General features: G+C 36.3%; 3 protein-coding genes across 4 annotated transcripts in view; 1 reads left to right on the forward strand and 2 right to left on the reverse strand.

Moving 5' to 3' along the window:
- Positions 1-2,651: 2,651 nt before the first annotated feature.
- On the reverse strand, positions 2,652-9,627 carry LOC106647960 (oxaloacetate tautomerase FAHD2A, mitochondrial). Of its 2 annotated transcripts, XM_089590257.1 has the most exons (7): positions 9,234-9,627; positions 6,085-6,246; positions 5,681-5,716; positions 4,566-4,782; positions 3,456-3,790; positions 3,273-3,360; positions 2,652-3,206 (listed from the first exon to the last, which is right to left on the reverse strand). In XM_089590257.1, the coding sequence occupies exons 1-7, from the start codon at positions 9,353-9,355 to the stop codon at positions 3,144-3,146; spliced, it is 1,023 nt and encodes a 340-aa protein (XP_089446383.1). In that variant the 5' UTR covers positions 9,356-9,627; the 3' UTR covers positions 2,652-3,143. The 2 variants fall into 2 exon arrangements, with proteins under 2 accessions (XP_089446383.1, XP_014220037.2); XM_014364551.2 differs by lacking the exon at positions 5,681-5,716.
- Positions 9,628-12,990: 3,363 nt separating this feature from the next.
- Positions 12,991-14,364, reverse strand: mRpL35 (mitochondrial ribosomal protein L35). Its single transcript, XM_014364576.2, has 4 exons — positions 14,300-14,364; positions 13,775-13,934; positions 13,538-13,702; positions 12,991-13,448 (listed from the first exon to the last, which is right to left on the reverse strand). Exons 1-4 carry the CDS (start codon positions 14,328-14,330, stop codon positions 13,211-13,213), a joined length of 594 nt encoding a protein of 197 aa, XP_014220062.2. The 5' UTR covers positions 14,331-14,364; the 3' UTR covers positions 12,991-13,210.
- A 142-nt stretch (positions 14,365-14,506) lies between these two features.
- Positions 14,507-19,736, forward strand: part of Mitofilin (inner membrane mitochondrial protein mitofilin) — a 28,054-nt gene continuing 22,824 nt past the window's right edge. The window contains exons 1-9 of the mRNA XM_014347885.2: positions 14,507-14,647; positions 15,013-15,092; positions 15,446-15,526; positions 15,757-15,972; positions 16,044-16,084; positions 16,407-16,508; positions 16,592-16,814; positions 16,888-17,296; positions 17,422-17,547. Of these exons, the coding sequence (XP_014203371.2) occupies positions 14,597-14,647; positions 15,013-15,092; positions 15,446-15,526; positions 15,757-15,972; positions 16,044-16,084; positions 16,407-16,508; positions 16,592-16,814; positions 16,888-17,296; positions 17,422-17,547 (1,329 nt within the window). The 5' untranslated portion in view covers positions 14,507-14,596. The remainder of the gene's footprint in view (positions 14,648-15,012; positions 15,093-15,445; positions 15,527-15,756; positions 15,973-16,043; positions 16,085-16,406; positions 16,509-16,591; positions 16,815-16,887; positions 17,297-17,421; positions 17,548-19,736) is intronic.

A 19,736-nucleotide genomic window follows, 5' to 3' on the forward strand; every position in this document is an offset into this window, starting at 1 on the left:
AGAAAAGTTGAAGATTATTAAACAATTTGATGGTGACAATACCCTCCAAACTCCAATAAAAAAATAGAATCACACGGGGTTTCGTACAGTTCAACGATATCCAACCAATCCATATCATCTCGGATTTATGCGTACATCGAAAAAAAACCGAAACAACGATCCCCCCTGATATTCAGTGACGGTTGTCGTGCAAACAAATCAAATAAAGTCCTCCTTCGTAGTCCTAAGAGCAGTTCGATAATTAAAAGCCCACGCAATAAACACAATAGCTAAGCGTCCTTTCTTTCTCTCCCTCTTTGCCCCGACGACCCGCCATAAGTCATCAAATTTAAATAAACCCACCACGCCAAACGACGTATTCAATTACGCCACCCCCTCGAGTGCGCCGCACAAGATTTTCGCCACTATACAAGCTTTATCGCACTCGCGCAATTACTCCTTATCGCCCCTACTCCTGTAATCGGCATTAAAAATTCAGCGTACGCCGGCCACTTCCTCCCCCCTAGTCCTGACGAACAAGCAAAGTACGGGAAGTAATTACGCCCGCGTGTACATGGCAGGCTATATACGCGCTCTTCTTTGTATACCTTCGTCCGCCTATTTGTTCCTCGCTTACATTTTAAGTAGTTGGACGCCTAAACTGCTCGTTTGGAGTGTAGAAAAAAAAAAAAAAAAGAAATGCTTTCTCGGCTCCCGACGGCTGTGTGGTTGTCGCCGTCGTTGGGATATTTCGCATGTATTTGGGCTTACGAGGATACGCGTCAGTTGTGTACGAAGACGCCTGCATGTGTACCAAATTTAATGTCATTGCAAAATTTCCATTTGTTGCTTGAGAATTGCTAAAAAAAGGACCATTACGGTGATCATTCATACCTATGTAGAATTTGCCTCTCAAAATATCGCAGCTTTTCTGAAATGACCCGTTATGCGAGCTATTTTACAAATAATCATCTTCTTCAAAGACAACTTTTTGAGTGTAATAATACACGTATGCATGTACAATAAGTGAGAAAAGTCAGATTTTCTTTACAATTTGTATAATTTTGTTAAGCTGTTCTCAAATAGTTGAAACAACTGGACTTTGTTTCAACTGTAGGTTTCTTGAGTAGAAGCTTCTACTAACTAGTCAGAGTTGAAAAAAAAAAAGAATTTTTTTTAAAACTTTTTCTTGTGAACTTTATTTAATCTTGTTAATTTTTTTTTTAATTTAATCTTCTTAAATGGAATACAATTTTTCATAATGGTATTTTTTGTTTATTTATGCGCTTATTAAGGTAATTTAAGGTGGAATACCCATTGTACTGTTGCATTCATTTTTAACCATTGAGCGATTATCAAATGGAAAAATCATTTTCATCACCTGCACGGCGTAACTTGGCAAGCTACTATTGGTTTTGTATAAACAAATAAAAAATCAGAAGCTATTGGTTTCATCTCCAAAGAGTCAACTATAAAAACATTCATTATCATAGTAACGTTTTAAAGTATAGCTATCAGTTGCACGAAATTCTTTTCAATTGAACAGTTTTAATAAGGTATTTTTAATCGAATACTGATAAATTTTATGGAAAAAAAAAAATCTGTGCATATGTTTTTTAAAGTAAACTTTTAAAGAGATCAGACTGTACTGAAAGCTTACTTTTAATTTTTAATTCATTTTTTATTATGTTATTTTTTACTTTTATGATGCATATGTATAAATAATTGATGCGGAGTTGAAGCTCACCATCACCGTCAATGACAGAATTGGTTGCGACATCTGTCGTGTAAAAAGACAAACATACGTTGAAACATTTCCTGTCTTGATTAGCGACCGTTGTTCCCCTGCATCGATGCCGAGCAAAGTTGGTAAGTATTTTACTGTTGGAGAGTAAAGTAGGTAATACAATTTACGAAAAATCATATGTAAGTAAAATTACAAAAACATCACGTCGGTCGATGTTTGGTAGAGGACATCATTGGTCACATTGATGGTCACAAAAGTTTAAAAAAAATTTTTTTGTGAAGGAACATTGAACATTGATGACCAAAAGATAAAAAAAGGTCTAAAAAGGACCACAGAATTTTTTTACTACAAAGAGTACGACTTGATATGTAACAACAGCGTTTGTACAAATTCTAGATTAAAAAAAATACATAAAATATTACTTTGTACTTGTGTAACATTATATTTAATGCCCTAAAAGTCAAAATACTTTTAAAAAAAGATGGTTAAATAAATTATATCAGAACAATATATCAACATTTGATACTGAAGGTCCATGTGCAGAATGGAAATATAAGTTGTGAATTTTCAAAAAGTACACTTTTTTATGCTTATGCTTTAGGAAAATAATTTCTTTAACATAACAGAAAGCTAAAAAAAATTTATAAAAATATTAGAATAATTAGAATAAATATGTAAAACTAATAAGTGTTAACGGTATTCACAATAAGTAGTAGGACTAACTACAATTTGTTACCGTAACAAACACTTACTGGTTAAACTAACTGAAAAAATGGAAAACTGAAATGTTCACAGCAGCTTACTTCAACTGCTTTCAACCATTTTTGAATAAAAAACGTCTATTTTTGTCATTAAAACAAATGAAATAATCGAAAAAAAAAAAAAAAAAAAAAAAAAAGTTGAAAGGTAAATAAAAACGATCCTAAAGTTTCAATATCGTTGTATTTATTTTACAGTATAAAACAATATTTAAAAGACCAATGATTCATACAAATAACCACTCGACTCGTTAGATTGTTCAAGGAAAAAAAATAAAACATTTCCACAAATGCTCCAATAGATTTGGTTATCACACAGTAGTTTCTCTTAAGTATCGTATGATTCGTATGCTACGTATATATTTAAATACACTAAATACACTTGGTTTATCTGTAAATGCCAAATTATTCCTGGCCATGAGGATCGTTCTCGTCTACCCCAGCTTCAATGGTAAAAATGACGATGAGTGTTTCAGTTGACGAAAATCCCAAAGGGACGATGAAAAAAAGTGTCTCTCTCTTCTTGCAGTACCTTTTTTTTATCAAAAGTACCGTTCCTGCCTCCTATACGCGCGTACAAGTCAATGGTTCCCAACACGAACCGAAACTTGCTCTCTCGAACCGATCGATTCCTCGTGCACCGAGCCACTCTCGATACATCAGAGAACGTTGTTCCTCAAGCGCCCGATGCTCTCGATTTCGGTCTCCACGACGTCTCCCTTCTGCAAATCGACCGATTGGTCAAAAACTCATTTCCTTTTACCATGAAATCGAACCAATTTACAGACCTTGAGAAACTCTGGTGGGTTCCGCGTGAAGCCAACTCCCGCCGGAGTACCGGTCAAAATAACGTCACCCGGCAGCAGAGTTATAAACCTGAAATCGGTCGAATAAATCGTTAATAACTGATGATGAAACTCGATAGCACCACGTAAACGAGTAAGGGGGACAAAGAAAAAAAAAAAACTAACTGGGAGAGATAGGCGACGATGTCGTGGGGCTTGAATATCAGCTCGGAGGTGTTGCCCTGTTGTTTGAGCTGGCCGTTGACCCAGCACTTGACGGACAGGTTTTTGATGTCCGCGATCGACTCCTTGAGCACGACGGCCGGACCTATCGGGCAGAAGTTGTCCATGGCCTTGCCGAGGATCCACTGGCCGCCGTTGCGCTTGCCCTTCTGCCAGTCGCGGGCCGACAGGTCTTGCGCCACCGTGTACCCGAATATGCACTCCTCGGCCTCGTCGTTGTTCAGACCCTTGCACTTTTTCCCGATCACGATCGCTAGCTCGGCTTCCCAGTCGACTTTCTGCGGAACAATATATGTTTCTTTATACTTTGTGCTTCCAGATTAATCAAGTACAAAATCACTGTTTGAAAGTTACAAGTCTACAATTACGGTTATAACTGTAGTGGTAACGTACAAAACATCAGATACATTTGGTTCTAAGTTTATAGCTTTGAAGTGGTGGTTTTTTACTTTATTAATTTTGAGAGTAATTGATTAGAGCGTGATTTGAAGCAATGGTCGATTGCGTTTACTTTCGATGTACGTCCGAGTGTTCCATCAACTTTGATGATTCACACATATTGATGATGTTTATTCAAAGACCGAGCAAAAGTGTAACCGCAGCGAGACGCAGTGATACAGATTTTTCTTTAATATGTATAAAAAATGGTCGAGGCTTGAAAATTGTAAGAAAAATTAATTTCCATCGCGGTAAATTTGAAAAACCAACAGTAGGTGCAAAAGTTGTGATGCGAGAAAAAAAAAACATAACGGTTCAACGACGCATTACGCAACGACCAGCTGCTAAAAATAAAGATCGGTGCGTTCGACGTCTCTAAATAGAGGATATAGGTACGCGTCTACGCGTGAAAAAATCAGCGTCTTATCTTTGTTTGAAAAAAAAAAAATTGTCCGTTGTACGCGGCGCGCCAAAAATAGTACATCTAATAAGTTTTCCAAACTTGTTGAGATAAAAAAAAAAAAGAAAAAAGAAAAAAAAGTCGAGTAAACTCGCATTATTGGCTCCAAAGCGGCGTGTCCTATGAGTTCGAACACATTATGAACTTATTCTCACATCGGAAATGGTAGGCAGATGGATGTCGTCGTAGGGCCCAATGACGGTGCTGGGGAACTTGTTGAAGATCACAGGCGTCTCCGGCTGCGGGACGTTCTGCTCCTCGCAGTGGCCGCTGTAATTCAGACCGACGCAGGCGAGCTTGTCCATGCGCGTGATTGGCGGCAAAAATGTCACGTCCTGCTCGGGTATTACGCTGCGAGCTTCCACCATTGCCCTGCGAATTTTTTGTTACTTCATTTCAATCACATCCGATTGCGTCTCTTTTACTTTTGACTGTAGGGGGGGTAGGAACACACGCACACGCTCTTTGGCAAACAGGAACGGAGTAAACGTTATTGTCGTTCTTATCGTGCGATAAAATATTTGACTGTTTCTTTTTTCGTTCAAAGATTTGCAATGGCCTATACGTATGCAGGAATTTTGCGGGCCATTTTGGTTTATCAGGGATTATAACGTTTCAGCGGCATAAAAAAAAAAAAAAAAAAAATTTCTTTCTGTTATAATTGATGGTTCTTATCACACACATTGATGTCAAAATGTAAGAAGGTCAGGGTAAAAGCAGCCCATTATATACGTGCGGCCGCGGGGGGCGATGATAATTATGAGATCGAATGTTGCGAAGAATCGGACTGACATCGATTTTTTTGCGTTACGCGTTCGGGCGTGAGAAAATTATGGGAACAATATAATTATTGAATGGGCAGACTTGAGTACGGATACTTAAACAATTTTATTCTAAAACTGCAATGCATTATTTGTGCTGAAATTTTTGCTTTTTTCAAGTACTTACAAAAATTTTCTCCAACAAAAACGATGCATTACAATTTTAGAGAGAAAACAATTGAGAAAAAAAAGAGTCACAGTAAAAAAGTATTAAAATACTTTATAATAAACTTTAATATCTAAAATGTGTTGCATTGCATCTAGTACTGTGAACAGTGATGAATGAAAAATTTATTTAGCAACACGAGTGCACTTTGTCCAGGAAAAAATATGTTATAAAATCCCTAAAATAATTGTGCCCAAATCTGCGAATGTGATATGGCAAAAAAATGTAAAGGGGTTTTGTCACACACAAAAAATGGATTGTGGTTAAACTTCAACCAACTGACCTCTCAACTTCGGCTTTTAAATCAAAGTCGTTGTTCCTACAGGAAAAAAAAAAATCATGACTTTACTTTCTTATCACTATAAACGATCAAGCAGCTGCATCTACTCAAAGATGATAAATCGTACCTACATACAATTGTTCTACACAACCTTTTGAGTTTATCTGCGATATTACCTTTTAAAATTGACAAAAAATAAATAAACACAGAATAAAAAAAAAAAAAAAAAAAAAAAAAAGAATCAAACCCGTTTACACGAAATTCATCATCGACTCTTGTAGCGACAGACCAATATAATGCACATATATAATATACCCGTCCCGAAACGCTCACGGAATCCTTAATGAGTCCGATTAAATTTGACAACAGGTTTTTGAAGCGTATTCACATTTCGCTGTAAGCCTTACCTTCGGGCTTTTTTCAGAAACTCTTCACCGCCCTCGAGGAACTTCTTCAACGAGTTGGGTATTCGTGAATTCAGGACGGAAATGGCAACGATGTCGCCGCCCTGTTTCAGCTGGACGCCGAGTTGCTGGGGTCCCCCGTTTTTGTTGACAAACTGCACGAACCTGAGGGCAAAAAAAAAAAAATGTTTCGTTAAAGTCACGATGCGTGACGGATGGCCGGTAAACGGTTGCCTTGACAATTACAAGTCGATCGAGAGGAAATGGATGGTCACGCGGAATCGATGAAAAAATCTTTTAATTACACACGAAGACTCACTAATACTGGCCTTTCATCTGCCGTGAATCGTGAAATTTCATGATAATTTTTCTTGGTAAATTATTGGATGGAACGATTTTTTCCATAGGTAACAACAATTTTGTTCATGTAACAATCGTAATGCGACTTATGTGCCTGTTATTATGTACAACTTTGGAGAGATAAAACGAGTTTGGAAACAACTAATATTTATCACAAGCTGTTACATTGCCGTTGTTAATTTTTCTAGAAAATCGTGTTTTGCTTTTAGAAATAAATAAAACACAAAATGTGATCATTTATTTTAATGAAAAACGGATGTTAATTTACGACTATCTTAAAATTTTAATAAAAAATTATGATGACTATTGTGTACGTAACTAAAGGGGTTTTTCTGCGTCTAAATGTTGATAAAAAAAAAAACGAAACAGTATTTTTTTATCAGTTTTTTAGTAAAAATAATATAAAATGTAATTTACACGTTTAAATCGGTGTGATACAACCCTATAAGTACGTTGTAACGTCACTTGAAATAAACTTATTTAATGCGACAAATAAGATTACCGTGTGTTCTAATTCACATACGGCATATTGTGGCCATTAACCTTTTATTGATTTGTAGCAAAGACTGACTTATTAGATAAGTTTTTTTTTGTTTCCATCGCCATCAAACGTTTGTTCATATGTGATGAATTTAAATGTCAGTTCAAGACTGAATATATTATATTATACTCCTCGTTGTAACAGTGTGTAACAAATGTAACAGAACACCCAATGATTTATGATTTTACATTTAAAAAATAACCCAGTAAACATTTTACATATTTTAATTTCTATTTTATCTATTTGATGCATAGCTGCAAACGACCATTTCTTTACTCTGTTTTTTTTTAAAAAAGATTATCTCTTTATTTTCTGTATTTAGCCTTCAAATATTATTCTTACCGAATCATCTCGTAATATTCATGAACAGACGTAAAAGATGCTAATAGATTTGACTAAAAATGAGTGTCGTCAGTTTGAAGTAAAGTTTATTTTTATACTGCACACTTTTTGTTTTAGTTTTTTTGTTACTATGCTGATTGTAATAAAGAGTCGAAAAATATTAATCCGTGTTGAATGGAGTTATCACGTACATTTCTTATTGTGTTTTTAATTCGTTTAGTATTTTTCACAAAAAAAATTTAATAACGATTGTAAATACATAACGACATTTATTCCTTAAAAAATCTCTGAATTTACAATTTTATAATCCTTTTGATTAACTCTACACAACTGCTCTACTATATTGTCTTTTGTAATATAATACGAGTTAAAAAAAAAAATTTCAGTCAACAAAAAAAATCAATATTAAAACATGAAAATATTACGTTTTTATCTAAAAATAGTTATGAAACAAAACTTAATTTAATACCCATTCAGTTTAATGTATTTTGTCGCATACATTATATTGACCTTATATTTTACTTCAACTTGTGTAACGATTTGTGTTAAAAAAAGCTTATATTAATAATAATCGAATTTGTTATTATCAGTACTGCTCGAAAGGAAAGTTTGAAAGACAATAATTGAAGTATTGATACAAGCAAAACAATAAAATTATGGCTTTATCAATCAGTGGAATTCATTACTGTTTACGTAAAAGATTTAGAGTACGGTTATTTTTACTATATGTGAATGAAAATCAAGATAAAAAATTAATTTTTTTTTTATCGTTATTAAAGTCAATAAAGTGCCAATGAATTACTATTGCATACTTTATCTGGGCTTTTAGGTCACGTGAAAAAAACTTTACTTTATAATAATAATTTTTAATGATTTTTTAAAATCTCACATGTCGTGGTTTTAATAATTTTTACAGCAGAAATGAGGCAATTTTTTGTCAAACTACGGAGCTTTTCATCCATCAAAAGCCATTAGTTGCAGTGTTTGATAACATAAAATTTAATGTCTGTGACAACGGTAAAACGATAAGTGCTGTGGTTGACACAATACAAATGATTATCTTATCAGAATTACGATAAAAGAAACAAAAATGAATTAAAAGCTTTTTCAGTAACTTTGAGGACTGGAATATTATCTATTTTGTAATTTCTTAGATTCATAATAAAAATTTGTAAAAAAATTGTTGAGCCTATAACAAGGAAAACAAATTTTTTTTTTCATCCTTAAACAATCCAATCCAAGCGAAGTACAATAATTCTCACAAAACTCACCCTGGGAAATAAAAAATTCATCGCTAAAACGCCTGTTCGATTAAAAATACTTTGAATACTGACTATTAATAGTAAAAATGCTACAGCTTCGGAGAGTCTTGTACATGATGTGACGATTTCTGCGTTACCGACGGCGCTCCCAAAATCAATTTTTCCTTCTACGCACATATGAATGGAAACCGTCTGCTTTAGAAACCAAACACAATTTTTACCCCCCCCCCCCCACCCCCCTAAAAATTAATCACGTCCAATACACACAATTATGTACAATCTCTCGGAGGTAAGGGACACATTTGTAATCGTACACCTATAAATTTACTTTAAAAAAAAAAATCTCCAAATCTTAGCAACCTTTTTAGTATTTCACCCACTAGTATAAGCCCCTGTTTATTACGGTACAGTTGTCGTAATAAATAATGGCAAGTTGGGAAAAAAAGTAAAATGAGTAAAATAAAAGACCGCACGAAGCAGCACGAGGTCGAGCATCCGACCATCAGCCCTCGTCCGGTCAATAATCGAGAGCCAAAGTTGAATACACGTACAACTCACGAATATCGTACACCACACGCACGGACAAATGGATGGAAAAAAAAAAAAATCGTATAAAACACAAATACGTAATAACTGGCGTCACGAACCTCATGTTGGCGGTACCAGTGGTTGAGAAATGATTTCGGTTGCCGGTGCTTAGCCCAGAGATCCAGCTCGTGCTCTTGTCGGCTAAATTAACCAACTGCCGGAGCTTTGCGTGCAGCGGCATTGCGTTGGCTCGTATCTTTTATTTATTATTATTATTTAAATAAAAATTTTTTTTTTCCCGTTCTATCTTATCTATATCTTATCTGCACTATGAGCGTATGTCTGTCTGTATACTTATTACGCAACTAGTATCGGCCGGTGCGAGAAAAGTGGCAAAAGCGAGTACACCCGAGTTAATCACCCTTGGCGCAATTACGTTTGAAAACAATAGATACAGCCCTGATGGTATTGTAAGAATTTTGTGGCAAGAGAGAAATCAAACGCACGCCGCGAAGGACGGGGGCAGACTAGGACAGGCCCGGTGTGGTGTTGCGTATACTGTGCGAGTATATAGTAAAACTCTCTCTCTCTCTCTCTCTCTCTCTTCTGCCGTGTCTTTTCTCTCCTCTTTTCTTGCGGCTCGTTCTTTTCGGCTGTTTTACTCACGCGTTTTGGATAGAGGCGGTACCTATAAGTAGGGGGAAAAAAGAAGGGAGGTGTTTTTTTTATCCGTCACGAGTTTACGTCCCGTTTTTACGTCTGGTACTTACTTATGGGTGTGAGTTTTTTCAAATTTCAAGGATATTTGCAAAGATGCTGCGACGGATACGTTTTTTTTTTTTTTTTTTTTTTTCTGTGCAAGTTTTTTGGGCGGGGGATCAACTTTCCTGCCAGATTTTATGTGTTTTGGGAGATGAGAGTTTCGGAGCAGACGCGGATAATGACGTTTAATGACACGGTAGACACGTGCATGTGTGGGCATCGATGCTTATCTTGTAAATTCAAATTTTCATGGATACAGTATAATATATATACTTGAGATTATTGCCGTATGAGGCAGATTATGGGTTTTTTTTTTTTAAGAAAAATTATTATTAAAAAAAAAAAAGATGTTTTTTTTCAAGGTTTTTGTATAGTGTTATGAAAAAAAAAAAAAAATAGGAAGTCAATTACGTCAGACCCACTGCAGTAATATTAAAGTTTTCAATCCATACATCATTCAGAAGGTTACGTTTTGGCTGTGTACGTGTGTTTGTGGTATTGCTATGGACTAAGAACTTTTTATTTCTTTTTTTTACAACTTTTTTGGTGCATGGTGTTATAACGTGTGTTTTATGCGAAAAACATGCAACATCAATAACTCTTTCCTTTTTTCTAACTGATGCTTCAATCTACATCTTCTACTGTTTATTTTTCTCACTACATCATGTAGTTGGGATCAATCGCTTCTTTGTAGAATAATAAATTTAATTATCATAATAATAATAATAATAATAATAATAATAATAATAATAATAATAATAATAATAATACACAAACAAAACACCTTAGCAGGTGCAAAGCTCATATAATAATTTTTACCAAGCGATTTTTTGTACTCATAAACTGATTAGTCATATTTAAAAAAAAAAGGTTTGAACAAAAAAAATGTAGTGGGTGTGGTTTATGAAATTTTTAAATCCAGCCGTAAATTCAGGGTAATACTAATTGGAATTAAAGAAAATTATAACAATTATTTACTGCAACCAATTAAGCTTTATTTCCGTTTATAGGGAAGTTTGTAAGTCCTTGCCTGTTGCCACATATAGGTATACTGCAGTGTTTTATTGTTGTGATTACCGGTTACCTACATTATCGAGGAAAGTCAATACTATATACGTTTATACTTATATTATCATTATTACTTGTATTATTGGTTATCGACAACGGATGGACAATACACAGCAGCATTGTAAATGCTGACATGATAGTATAACTGAATCTCCGACCGCGTGGCGGCATACGGTTAACACTATTCGCCAAAATTCATGAATATCGTCGTTTGTGAAATACCGAAGGGTTAAAACGAAAAAAAAAGTTGAGTGTTGATTAGAAAAACGATTTTTCCGCCGGATGCATCCACTTTCAATTCTCCCAACGATTCCTTGATCCGATCGCTGTTTCTCCGATTCGCTCCCGCATGTGGCGAAAAAGTCTCTGGTTAGTATGAGGCTCTTTTACCGTCAAGCTTGAATCAGATGGCGCCAGGGCACGTCGCGGCTGTCATGGCCGTCTCACTCACACAACATTACTTTTCAGTATTGTATGTACATAGGAAATTAAAGTGTAGTGGTAAAGCGCAATATTTGAAATTTTGAAATGAATAAGGAAGACAAGAAAGAATATTATGGGAGCTTAAAAGTTTCAGAATTGAAAAAGCTTTTAAAAGGGAAAGGAGCAAGAGTCAGTGAAAGAAAAGCAGAACTCGTGGACAGGTAAGCCATGACTTGGGAGCGGCAAAAATGTTGGTCTCCCAATTGCTTCGAGCCACTTTTTTTTTATCACACTATCAGAAGGAAATTTAAATTTCACTTTCTTATCGCAGGATATTACACTGCACTTCATTTTTCCTACTATCTTTAAACGTAAATGCAAACAAAAATTGTCTGCAAACAACAGCAATCATTTACAAAGGTTATGTCTTCTGCTTTGCTCATCACACAGATAGGCTCACGGACACAATACACAACTGTAAATTTGACGGTGTGTAAGTATGACAGCCGCGACGTGCCCTGGCGCCATCTGATTCAAGCTTGACGGTAAAAGAGCCTCATATATAGACCAAATTTTTATTCATTGTCAGAGATGTGTGCACACCGGCTCATGACGTAAGTCTACAGTCACCCACGTGGACGGACTCGGTTTGAATAGTTTGCTACGTTGTAGTAGCTCACCAATCCGTACCTACAGGTAAGTGAGGTAAGTAGGACGTGAGTGACTTGCTGGTGCGTACATATTTTTTGTTTTTATTTTAAACACTTCTGTTAAAAACCAGTGTCCCACCTTATTATTTGCGTTTCTCTCAATTCCTCTCTTTTTTTCATTTTTTCTTACAAAGGGTGAAAATTATGGGAAATCAAGAAAAACATGCGTTCACTGCTTTAACTTGATATAATTTTCCAACATTATATTTAAAAAAAATATAATATAATATAATATATTAAAAAAAAAAAAAAAAAAAAACAATTGCAGATTTTTTCATCATTCATCGAAACTTATCACATTGACAGAATTTTCTTTTTTTCAAAAAGTTTACTGGAATTTTGAGTTGATTTTACTTACTTCAGTTGTCACGAATGAGAAACCCTATGAAAAAAGTTGAAGTACTTGATAAAACGGTACCTGGTATGCATGAGGTTCTTAAGGGAAATGTTCATTGACGACGTGAGCTGAAAATATAATGGAAAAGTCCATTAAATTCTAACAATTTATGTATTTTTACTTACAGATCAGTTCCCAATTGATCAATGGTTTGATTTTTTATTAAATATCGAGTAAATAATATGTGAGGAATCTGCTTTACAGAAGACTATGAATAAATGAATATCAGTATTATTTGATTCCGATGTAAGAAACTGCTGATTCGGCAGCTATTACAATACACTTATAATTAATCTCTTTTTAAATAAAAAATGTGCAAATCAATTAGTTTTTTTGATCTTCTGCAATTATAATCAAAAACATATTGCAGACAGCTTCAATTAAATTTTTTGCTTGACCTTGTGGATGATAATCTAATTGTAAGAGAATCTTAAATGATGAGTATTATTTAAAAAAATAAAAAATACCTTATCTTTACAAAAGGCATCAAAATTATTTTTAATAACAATTACGAATAAAAAATAATAATTACAAAATGACGCTTAATTTCTTATCGTATTTAGAAGATAAAAACATTGTTTAGTTACTCTCTTGTCGAAATTTGTTGAAACACACTAAATTGTAATCTTGTTTGTATGTACGATTTAAAAAATGAGATGGACATTTCTTAATATAAAACAAATATAATTTATTTAATTGTGTTAACTCTAAATGAACAAAATATTTTTAAAAGTAACTAATCTAATGGCCTTGGAACCTTCCTAGTAAGGGAAAACTCATTGCGCGTGTGATAAGGTTCGTAAGGATCGTCGACATAGTATTTGGGGCGCTTCCAGAATTTTGTGACCATTTTATCCAACATAAAAGACTGCGTGGAGTTGGTAAAGACGTGCCACTTTGATCTCTGTCTCCTGCTAGGAGATTTTCTCCACAGATGCTTATGACGACCGGCGATTGTTCTAATCCATATTCCCCTGTAAATATTTATTTGTTCAGAAATTTTTTCTCTACCGTTTCAAAGGTTAAGTGTTTATATATAAGTTATACAATAAAGTCAACTTACCAGTTTAATCTATAAAACCGCTTGACAACATCCTTGTTAGTTATCCTTTTGCCATTTTTCAGAGAAAAGTAGACACATTTATTTTTAGGGGGAATAATGAGTCTCTGTTTTTTTATGCCAGAACCATGCCTGACACTAGTAAGCACTGGCTGGCTTATTTGCTCACTGAAAAAATTCGTTATTCATGAGATATGAATACACAAACAAAATATAGTAAGACAAATCTTAAATGCGTACCTAAGTAGACTAGTACTCAGACTATTTCCTAAAAAATTATTTGACAACTGTAGTTGTTTTGTAAATGAACCGAGATACCTGGACTGTCTTGAAATAAGCCCAACTTCAATGGAAGCAGTAAGAGGTAAGGAAGCTACAGTAGCCACTCTCTTTGCGCCATCTAAAAAGTAATTGAAACAAATAAAAATACATATTCATGATGTGTATACTCTCATTTGTTTTATCATTTTCAACTTCAATTCCCTATTGTTATAATTGAAAGCCAAGACATATATTGTCAGTATACCGGGAATACTCCAACCTTCCCAATGTGGCATTTAAAAGTCGCGCCAAGCGAGCACACCGAACTCTCGCGGACCGCGAACCATTTTCCTCTGTCAACCTAACCCCTACACCTTTCCAAAACATCTTCAAGAAACCCTCATTGAAATCGTCAAGTCTACCCCTGGGTCATTTCGAAATATAACGCTTGACGTCCTCATAAATCACAAACACTGCATCACCACAAAAACGATCAAAAATTACCTCTGAGCGCGTTACCGAATATCCGCAGCATCACTGACCGCGGTGTCAACGCTTACGCAGCGAAGCAGACAATCTAAATTGATCACAGCTGTTTTTATTTTTTCTCCACTCGAACCCGAACGTTCCTTCCTTGCCGTAGCGCGTACAAGTATATCTATGTATACACACACAACGCAATATAATATATACTCTAACTAACCTTATCGAGGACAGCAGCCGCCACCGAAGATCAGAGGCGACCACCTCAAGCAACACCGGCCGACGTCGTCGTCGTCATCCTCCTCGTCACTGTTAACGATGTACCGCGTTGGACTGAAATTCCCCGTTAACGGCCTCAACCTCAATCGGGTAAGTCGTGCCCAGGAATCTGTGCCTCGATGAGCTGGGGCTTGCCAGGACGTGGTTCACTTGGTCGATCGGGACGGGCGTAGGACGCGTGTGATGTTTTCGCCGCGTTTCCGGTGCTAAATTAAGCCCATTCAGGCTCGTTGTGGCTTTGTTGTCGAGTTCATGAGTTAAAAAGCAGAGCTCGGGAGATGCTATACGGTTGTCATTGATTGTTTGACCCGCTAAGGCTGCACCGTGGATATATGTGTGTGTCGCGTGTCAAGATAGCTTACATAATTTCGACACTGTTGTTGTGTGTTGTCATTTCTTATTATAAGCCGTGAAAGTTCACGACTCATGTGATTTTTTTCTGCGTTTGCTTGCAGATCAAAAAACACGGCTACGAAAGGATTTATCTAACTGCCAGGTGCTACGAGACGCGATCAAAAGCCAAGTGCAATGACAGGTAAGCTTTGGTCATCATCATCCGCGGGCTGTTGTGCTGTATCAGGTGTCAGCTGTCAGTGCAGTGATTTTTCTTGAAATTGTGCCTCTAATTGCTAGTGGGGACAATAGACTGAACTGTATGGATGTTCTGTGAACTTTTGTTGAAATTTTTAATAGTGTTGTAGTGATTTTCTATCAAGAACTGTCACTTGAATCTTTGTTTTTTTATGTAGGAGCAGGTTATGTTTTTTTGTTTAAGTTCTGAGTGAAAATTTTATGTTACAGCAATGCTATTTGTCGATTTAAATGTTAATCATAAATAAAAGTGAATAAGCATTTTTGCAGTACGTTTTAAAAATCATAGTAATCAAGGAGGTGTGTTTCTAGGCTGCTCAACGATGTTGCATTTACATCTAGATTATCAGGACATAGATATTACTCTGATGAAAGAAGGTAGGGAATAAAAGCTATTTATTATAGGTTATAGTCTGTTTATCCCTTGAATCGTATTTTCCTGTCAAAGCAGTCCAAATGGTCCAGTACTCGTTATTCCATGTGCGACACTCCTTGATGTACTAGCAATTCAATATCTTGACCATTTCCTTGGTCCCTGGATGAATGGAACATTATTAAAAAAACTTTTCATACAATTTAGCAAACTAATAGCACAATGTATCTTTCAGTGGACGATCACGAGGAGGTGCCGGAACCCTCGTAGCATTTGGAACTGTTACTATTGGAGCATTTGGGATACTGGCATATGCTCATAATGACTCCGACTTTAGAGAAACACTTGAAAATTGGGTTCCAGGAACAGATAATGCCATCAAAATCATTTTTCAAGAAGAGGCATCGTATTTCGAAATGTTACTCAATTTCTTTACTTCATTAAAAGAAAAGTGAGTATAAAAATATTTTACGATATTCTATTGTTTTGTTTTCTTAAGCTCACATTTGCTCAATATTTTAGAATTTTGGCATTCATATTTGGAGGTTCCAGTTCAAAAGAAGGTCATTTTAAAAAAACAGTAGATTGTTTTAACATTAAAGAGTATAAACGTGAGCCATTATCCTTATCCATTTTCCTTTCCTTTTATCTTTACCAATTTATTAATGTTTATTTTATCCAAGTTAACTAAATCTCTAACAATTCCACTTTGATGTTTAAAAAAACTTTTTGATAATACTACATAAAACGTTGAAGAGTGTTGATGTTCATAAAAGTCTTTTCTAATAGTTAAATTTATTTTTACAAATTTACAACTACTTGACTGTAATTAAAAGTTTTCACTAAAAATAACGGCTGACCCGTGGCATTTATGTGTGTGTTTAGCTCCCAAACCAGGTTTTGCAGCACCAATATTGCAACCTCCTCCACTTAAACCACCACCAGAAATTCGGTTAAGTAAAGATAGAGGAGAAAAAATTGAAGTTGGTACGTTCAAAACAATCATGCTTTTTTATTAACTGGTTGCCTTGAAATTCTCAATAATATTCAAACTATTAATTTCCATCTAGTTTCAGAGAAAAAACCCGCAGATACAGTAGTAGAGAAGCCCTCGGAGCAACAAAAATCGATAGCATCTGATTTGACCGAATTGGAAAAGTATGCCGGAGAGCTTGCTGCTACTGCTATCAAATCTTTCCACGATGCGGCATGTGCTGTTCAAGATTACAACAAGGATGTGACGAACGTTGTAGAAAGTTCTGACGCCGAGTTGGGACCCAAAATTTGGGACAGGTTTGTATCTTTGATATATTAGATACATATCTGAAGCTTTCTCAGGCTAAAGTAAATAATTATTTTCCATTAGATTAAAGTCAGCCCAAGACAAGAGAACAGCAGCCCTGGCAGTAGCTGAAAAGAAGGCGGATGAAGCCGTTGAGGCCTTGAAAAAGTTGGGTAGCTCGATCGACGACGCACGCGACGCGTCCGTTGGTCAGAAAACAATAGCGAGGCGGAACATCAATAAAATCTTATCGGATGTGGACGCTGCCAAAAAAAAGTTTGACCAAGAGGTAGCCAATGCAAATATTTCCGAAAAGTACTGGAAGAGCTTGAAAATAGCGCGAGAAAAGTTCAACGAGGAGCTACACATCCTTTTCCCCAACATCAATATCAACGACAAAAAGCTGACAGTGTCGGATGAAGCCTTTGATCTATTTGTTCTCCATATGTACCATAAAGTAGCATTCTTACAGAAAGAGTTGGAGAAAATGCAGGTGAATATTTGATTTCTTCAAAGAATACCACAAAAACTTCCGAGACTCGGGTACTATTTGGCCCTCATGTGTATGGATGTCATATTAATTTTTTTGTTTTTTTTTGTTTTTTTTTTAATTTTCAGACTATTGCTGATGCCAAAATAAAATCCGCCTTAAGATCGGAGGGTGATCAGGAAAAAATCCACGAAGCTATAGCCCTCGAGGTTTCCAAAGAGAAAATAGCGTTCCAAGAAGATTTCAACAAAAAGGTTGGTCAAAGCTAATTTTGCTTTCAGTATTCAATGAGCTAATGGAAAAACGGTATTTCATTTATTATATTACGAAAAAGAAATCTCAACGTTTGCAAAGCAGGACTCGGGGATGCAAAACATCTCGATCCTCAGCTAAATAATCAATGCCAATACATAAAAAGTGAGCGTGATGTTCAGATAAAGCTTTACAGCTCGAAAAATTCTACTGTACAAGCCACGTTTTCAAGTATCAAAAGAGAAGGGCTCGATGGTCTAGGTACACACGAAGGGAGCCCTGATTTTTTATCTATTTCCATTTGGAGCCATGCCAATATTTCCCGCGTATTATCTCTTTAGCCCCGCTACGTTTTTCCTCTACGCTCGCGTTTCGTCATCTCTCTCTTTTTTTTCTCCACTGCAAAAGATACTTTTCTGGCTTGTTTTTTTTTTTTTTTTTTTTTTCTTCTACTCTTATCGAGTAGCAAGCTTTTCTCTAGCAAAAATCGACAAGGTAAGCCCAAGGTGGCGATCCAGCCGGGCTACTTTCTTTTGTCGCTGCAGAGGACAACAAACAATGAACGAGAGGGCCATTCGACAAATCTCGAAGACTCGAACGTCCTAGGGTAGCTTCCGTCCTTTTCCACTTTACCTCTAACTTTTTTTTTCCACTCTCATTGTGATCGCTCCACTTTTGACGTGATTTGTGGCAGTTCACCAGCGATAACCTCTCCGGACGTGTTTTTGTTTTTTGACGGTAAAGTTTTGGTAAAAACTTTGAGTACACGGCTAACTTTAAACGTCGCAGTCGATCCTCCCTTCCCATGACGTATTGACCTACATTTATTATATTCCGAAATTGTTATCGTGCAATTTGCAAAAGTACCAAAAAAAAAAGTGAATATTCAATATGACACAACTCCACGGAGCTGCAAGATACTGTAGAGCAAAAAAAAAAAATTTTGTTTCCCGTTAGCATAGCATTAAAACGAGGGAAAAAAAATCTCGCACTCTCGACTTCGTGCATACACGAACCACTTACTCGCAGCACGTGTCCCGTGACATCCTTCATATATACCCGAGCAAAAGCTGTCGGGTCCTCCCTATCACTTTCACTCTTTGGTGAATATACGTTACAACAGCGTCATTCCCCAGCTTCGTCGCGTCAAACGGCGCGAGAATAAGAGTCCCCGGAGAAGCTCCTCTCGTCTTTTTGCGCATAAATGAGCACACGTCTCGCCGCGCGTTCAAGCACGAGGGAGGAGAAGAGGAAGCGCAATGTACAACATGCATATATGCAGCGAAGAAAGTAGAACTACTGTAATATATACGCTCTCATACACTCGAGACTTTTTCGAGCCGCCTCGATTTATCTTTCGGGGGTAAAGATTTTTTTTTTTTTTTCTTCCACCCACTCGTCCTCGTTCGGTGCTTGTGTGATGTCAAGCACATGTGAAATTGTGCAATAATCGTTGGTTGCGATTTTACAAACATGTAATGCATTTTCGTGTGCAAATTTGGCTCTCTGTGTTGATCGTGTGAATAACATTGGCTCCCATTGACGCATGGAAATTTTCTCGCTCAGCGTGAAAAATCTCAAAAAAATTTGATCACGGAAACTCCCGCGTGTCTTACCTTACACGCGAGGCTCTCGGACTGTATTACATTATACCCAGTGACGACGCTCTGGAAAAAAAAAAAAAAAAAATTTACGAGAAGAGGTGCTACCCATACGGATACACACTTCGCGCTCGTAAATTTCCTTCCAACGCCGTCTGGTATATTTTTTCACTCACCCGCGTTTCAACTTATTTTTCGGAGTTTTCCCTATAATACAATATCAGCTGCACCTGCCCGCGGGTTTCTTTTTGTATTTGCTCGTAAATTGGATTACTTGCGAACGAATAAATACACAAACGAGATTTGCCGAGCGAATGGACAAAAAAAAAATTCTCAATTTATACTTCTGTACTAAACAACGCAAATCCACGCTCCTTGTAATATCCTGCATGCGGTATCGCACTTTTTTCCCGCGAGCAAGTGGGTCGCAATTCCTTTTTTTTTTTTTTTTTTTTTTTTTTTCCTCATCCTTTTCATTTTCATAAATAACGTAGCGCATCTTCTTTGCGTTTTTCGCGTGCATTCAGACATCTTATATTACATACACTCCCCCGGGGAAGGCGGAGGACACCTTTGTGCTGGGCAAGGCA

The sequence above is a fragment of the Copidosoma floridanum genome, unplaced genomic scaffold (assembly GCF_036245765.1).
Source record: "Copidosoma floridanum isolate Cflo_tuat_1 unplaced genomic scaffold, Cflo_Japanese_pri ptg000012l, whole genome shotgun sequence".
Classification (NCBI taxonomy): domain Eukaryota; kingdom Metazoa; phylum Arthropoda; class Insecta; order Hymenoptera; family Encyrtidae; genus Copidosoma; species Copidosoma floridanum.

What these genes read in the sequence shown, in the direction of transcription:
- mRpL35 (XM_014364576.2), bottom strand. Translation starts at nt 14,330, where the DNA reads ATGCTGCGGATATTCGGTAACGCGCTCAGAG. An exon ending in CTGAGTACTAGTCTACTTAG is followed by an intron (nt 13,703 to 13,774) that starts GTACGCATTTAA and finishes GAATTTTTTCAG; the next exon opens with TGAGCAAATAAGCCAGCCAG. An exon ending in CGGTTTTATAGATTAAACTG is followed by an intron (nt 13,449 to 13,537) that starts GTAAGTTGACTT and finishes AAATATTTACAG; the next exon opens with GGGAATATGGATTAGAACAA.
- LOC106647960 (XM_089590257.1), bottom strand. Translation starts at nt 9,355, where the DNA reads ATGCCGCTGCACGCAAAGCTCCGGCAGTTGGTTAATTTAGCCGACAAG. An exon ending in ACTGGTACCGCCAACATGAG is followed by an intron (nt 6,247 to 9,233) that starts GTTCGTGACGCC and finishes TTTTGCCCTCAG; the next exon opens with GTTCGTGCAGTTTGTCAACA. An exon ending in TTAAAAGCCGAAGTTGAGAG is followed by an intron (nt 4,783 to 5,680) that starts GTCAGTTGGTTG and finishes AAAAATTCGCAG; the next exon opens with GGCAATGGTGGAAGCTCGCA.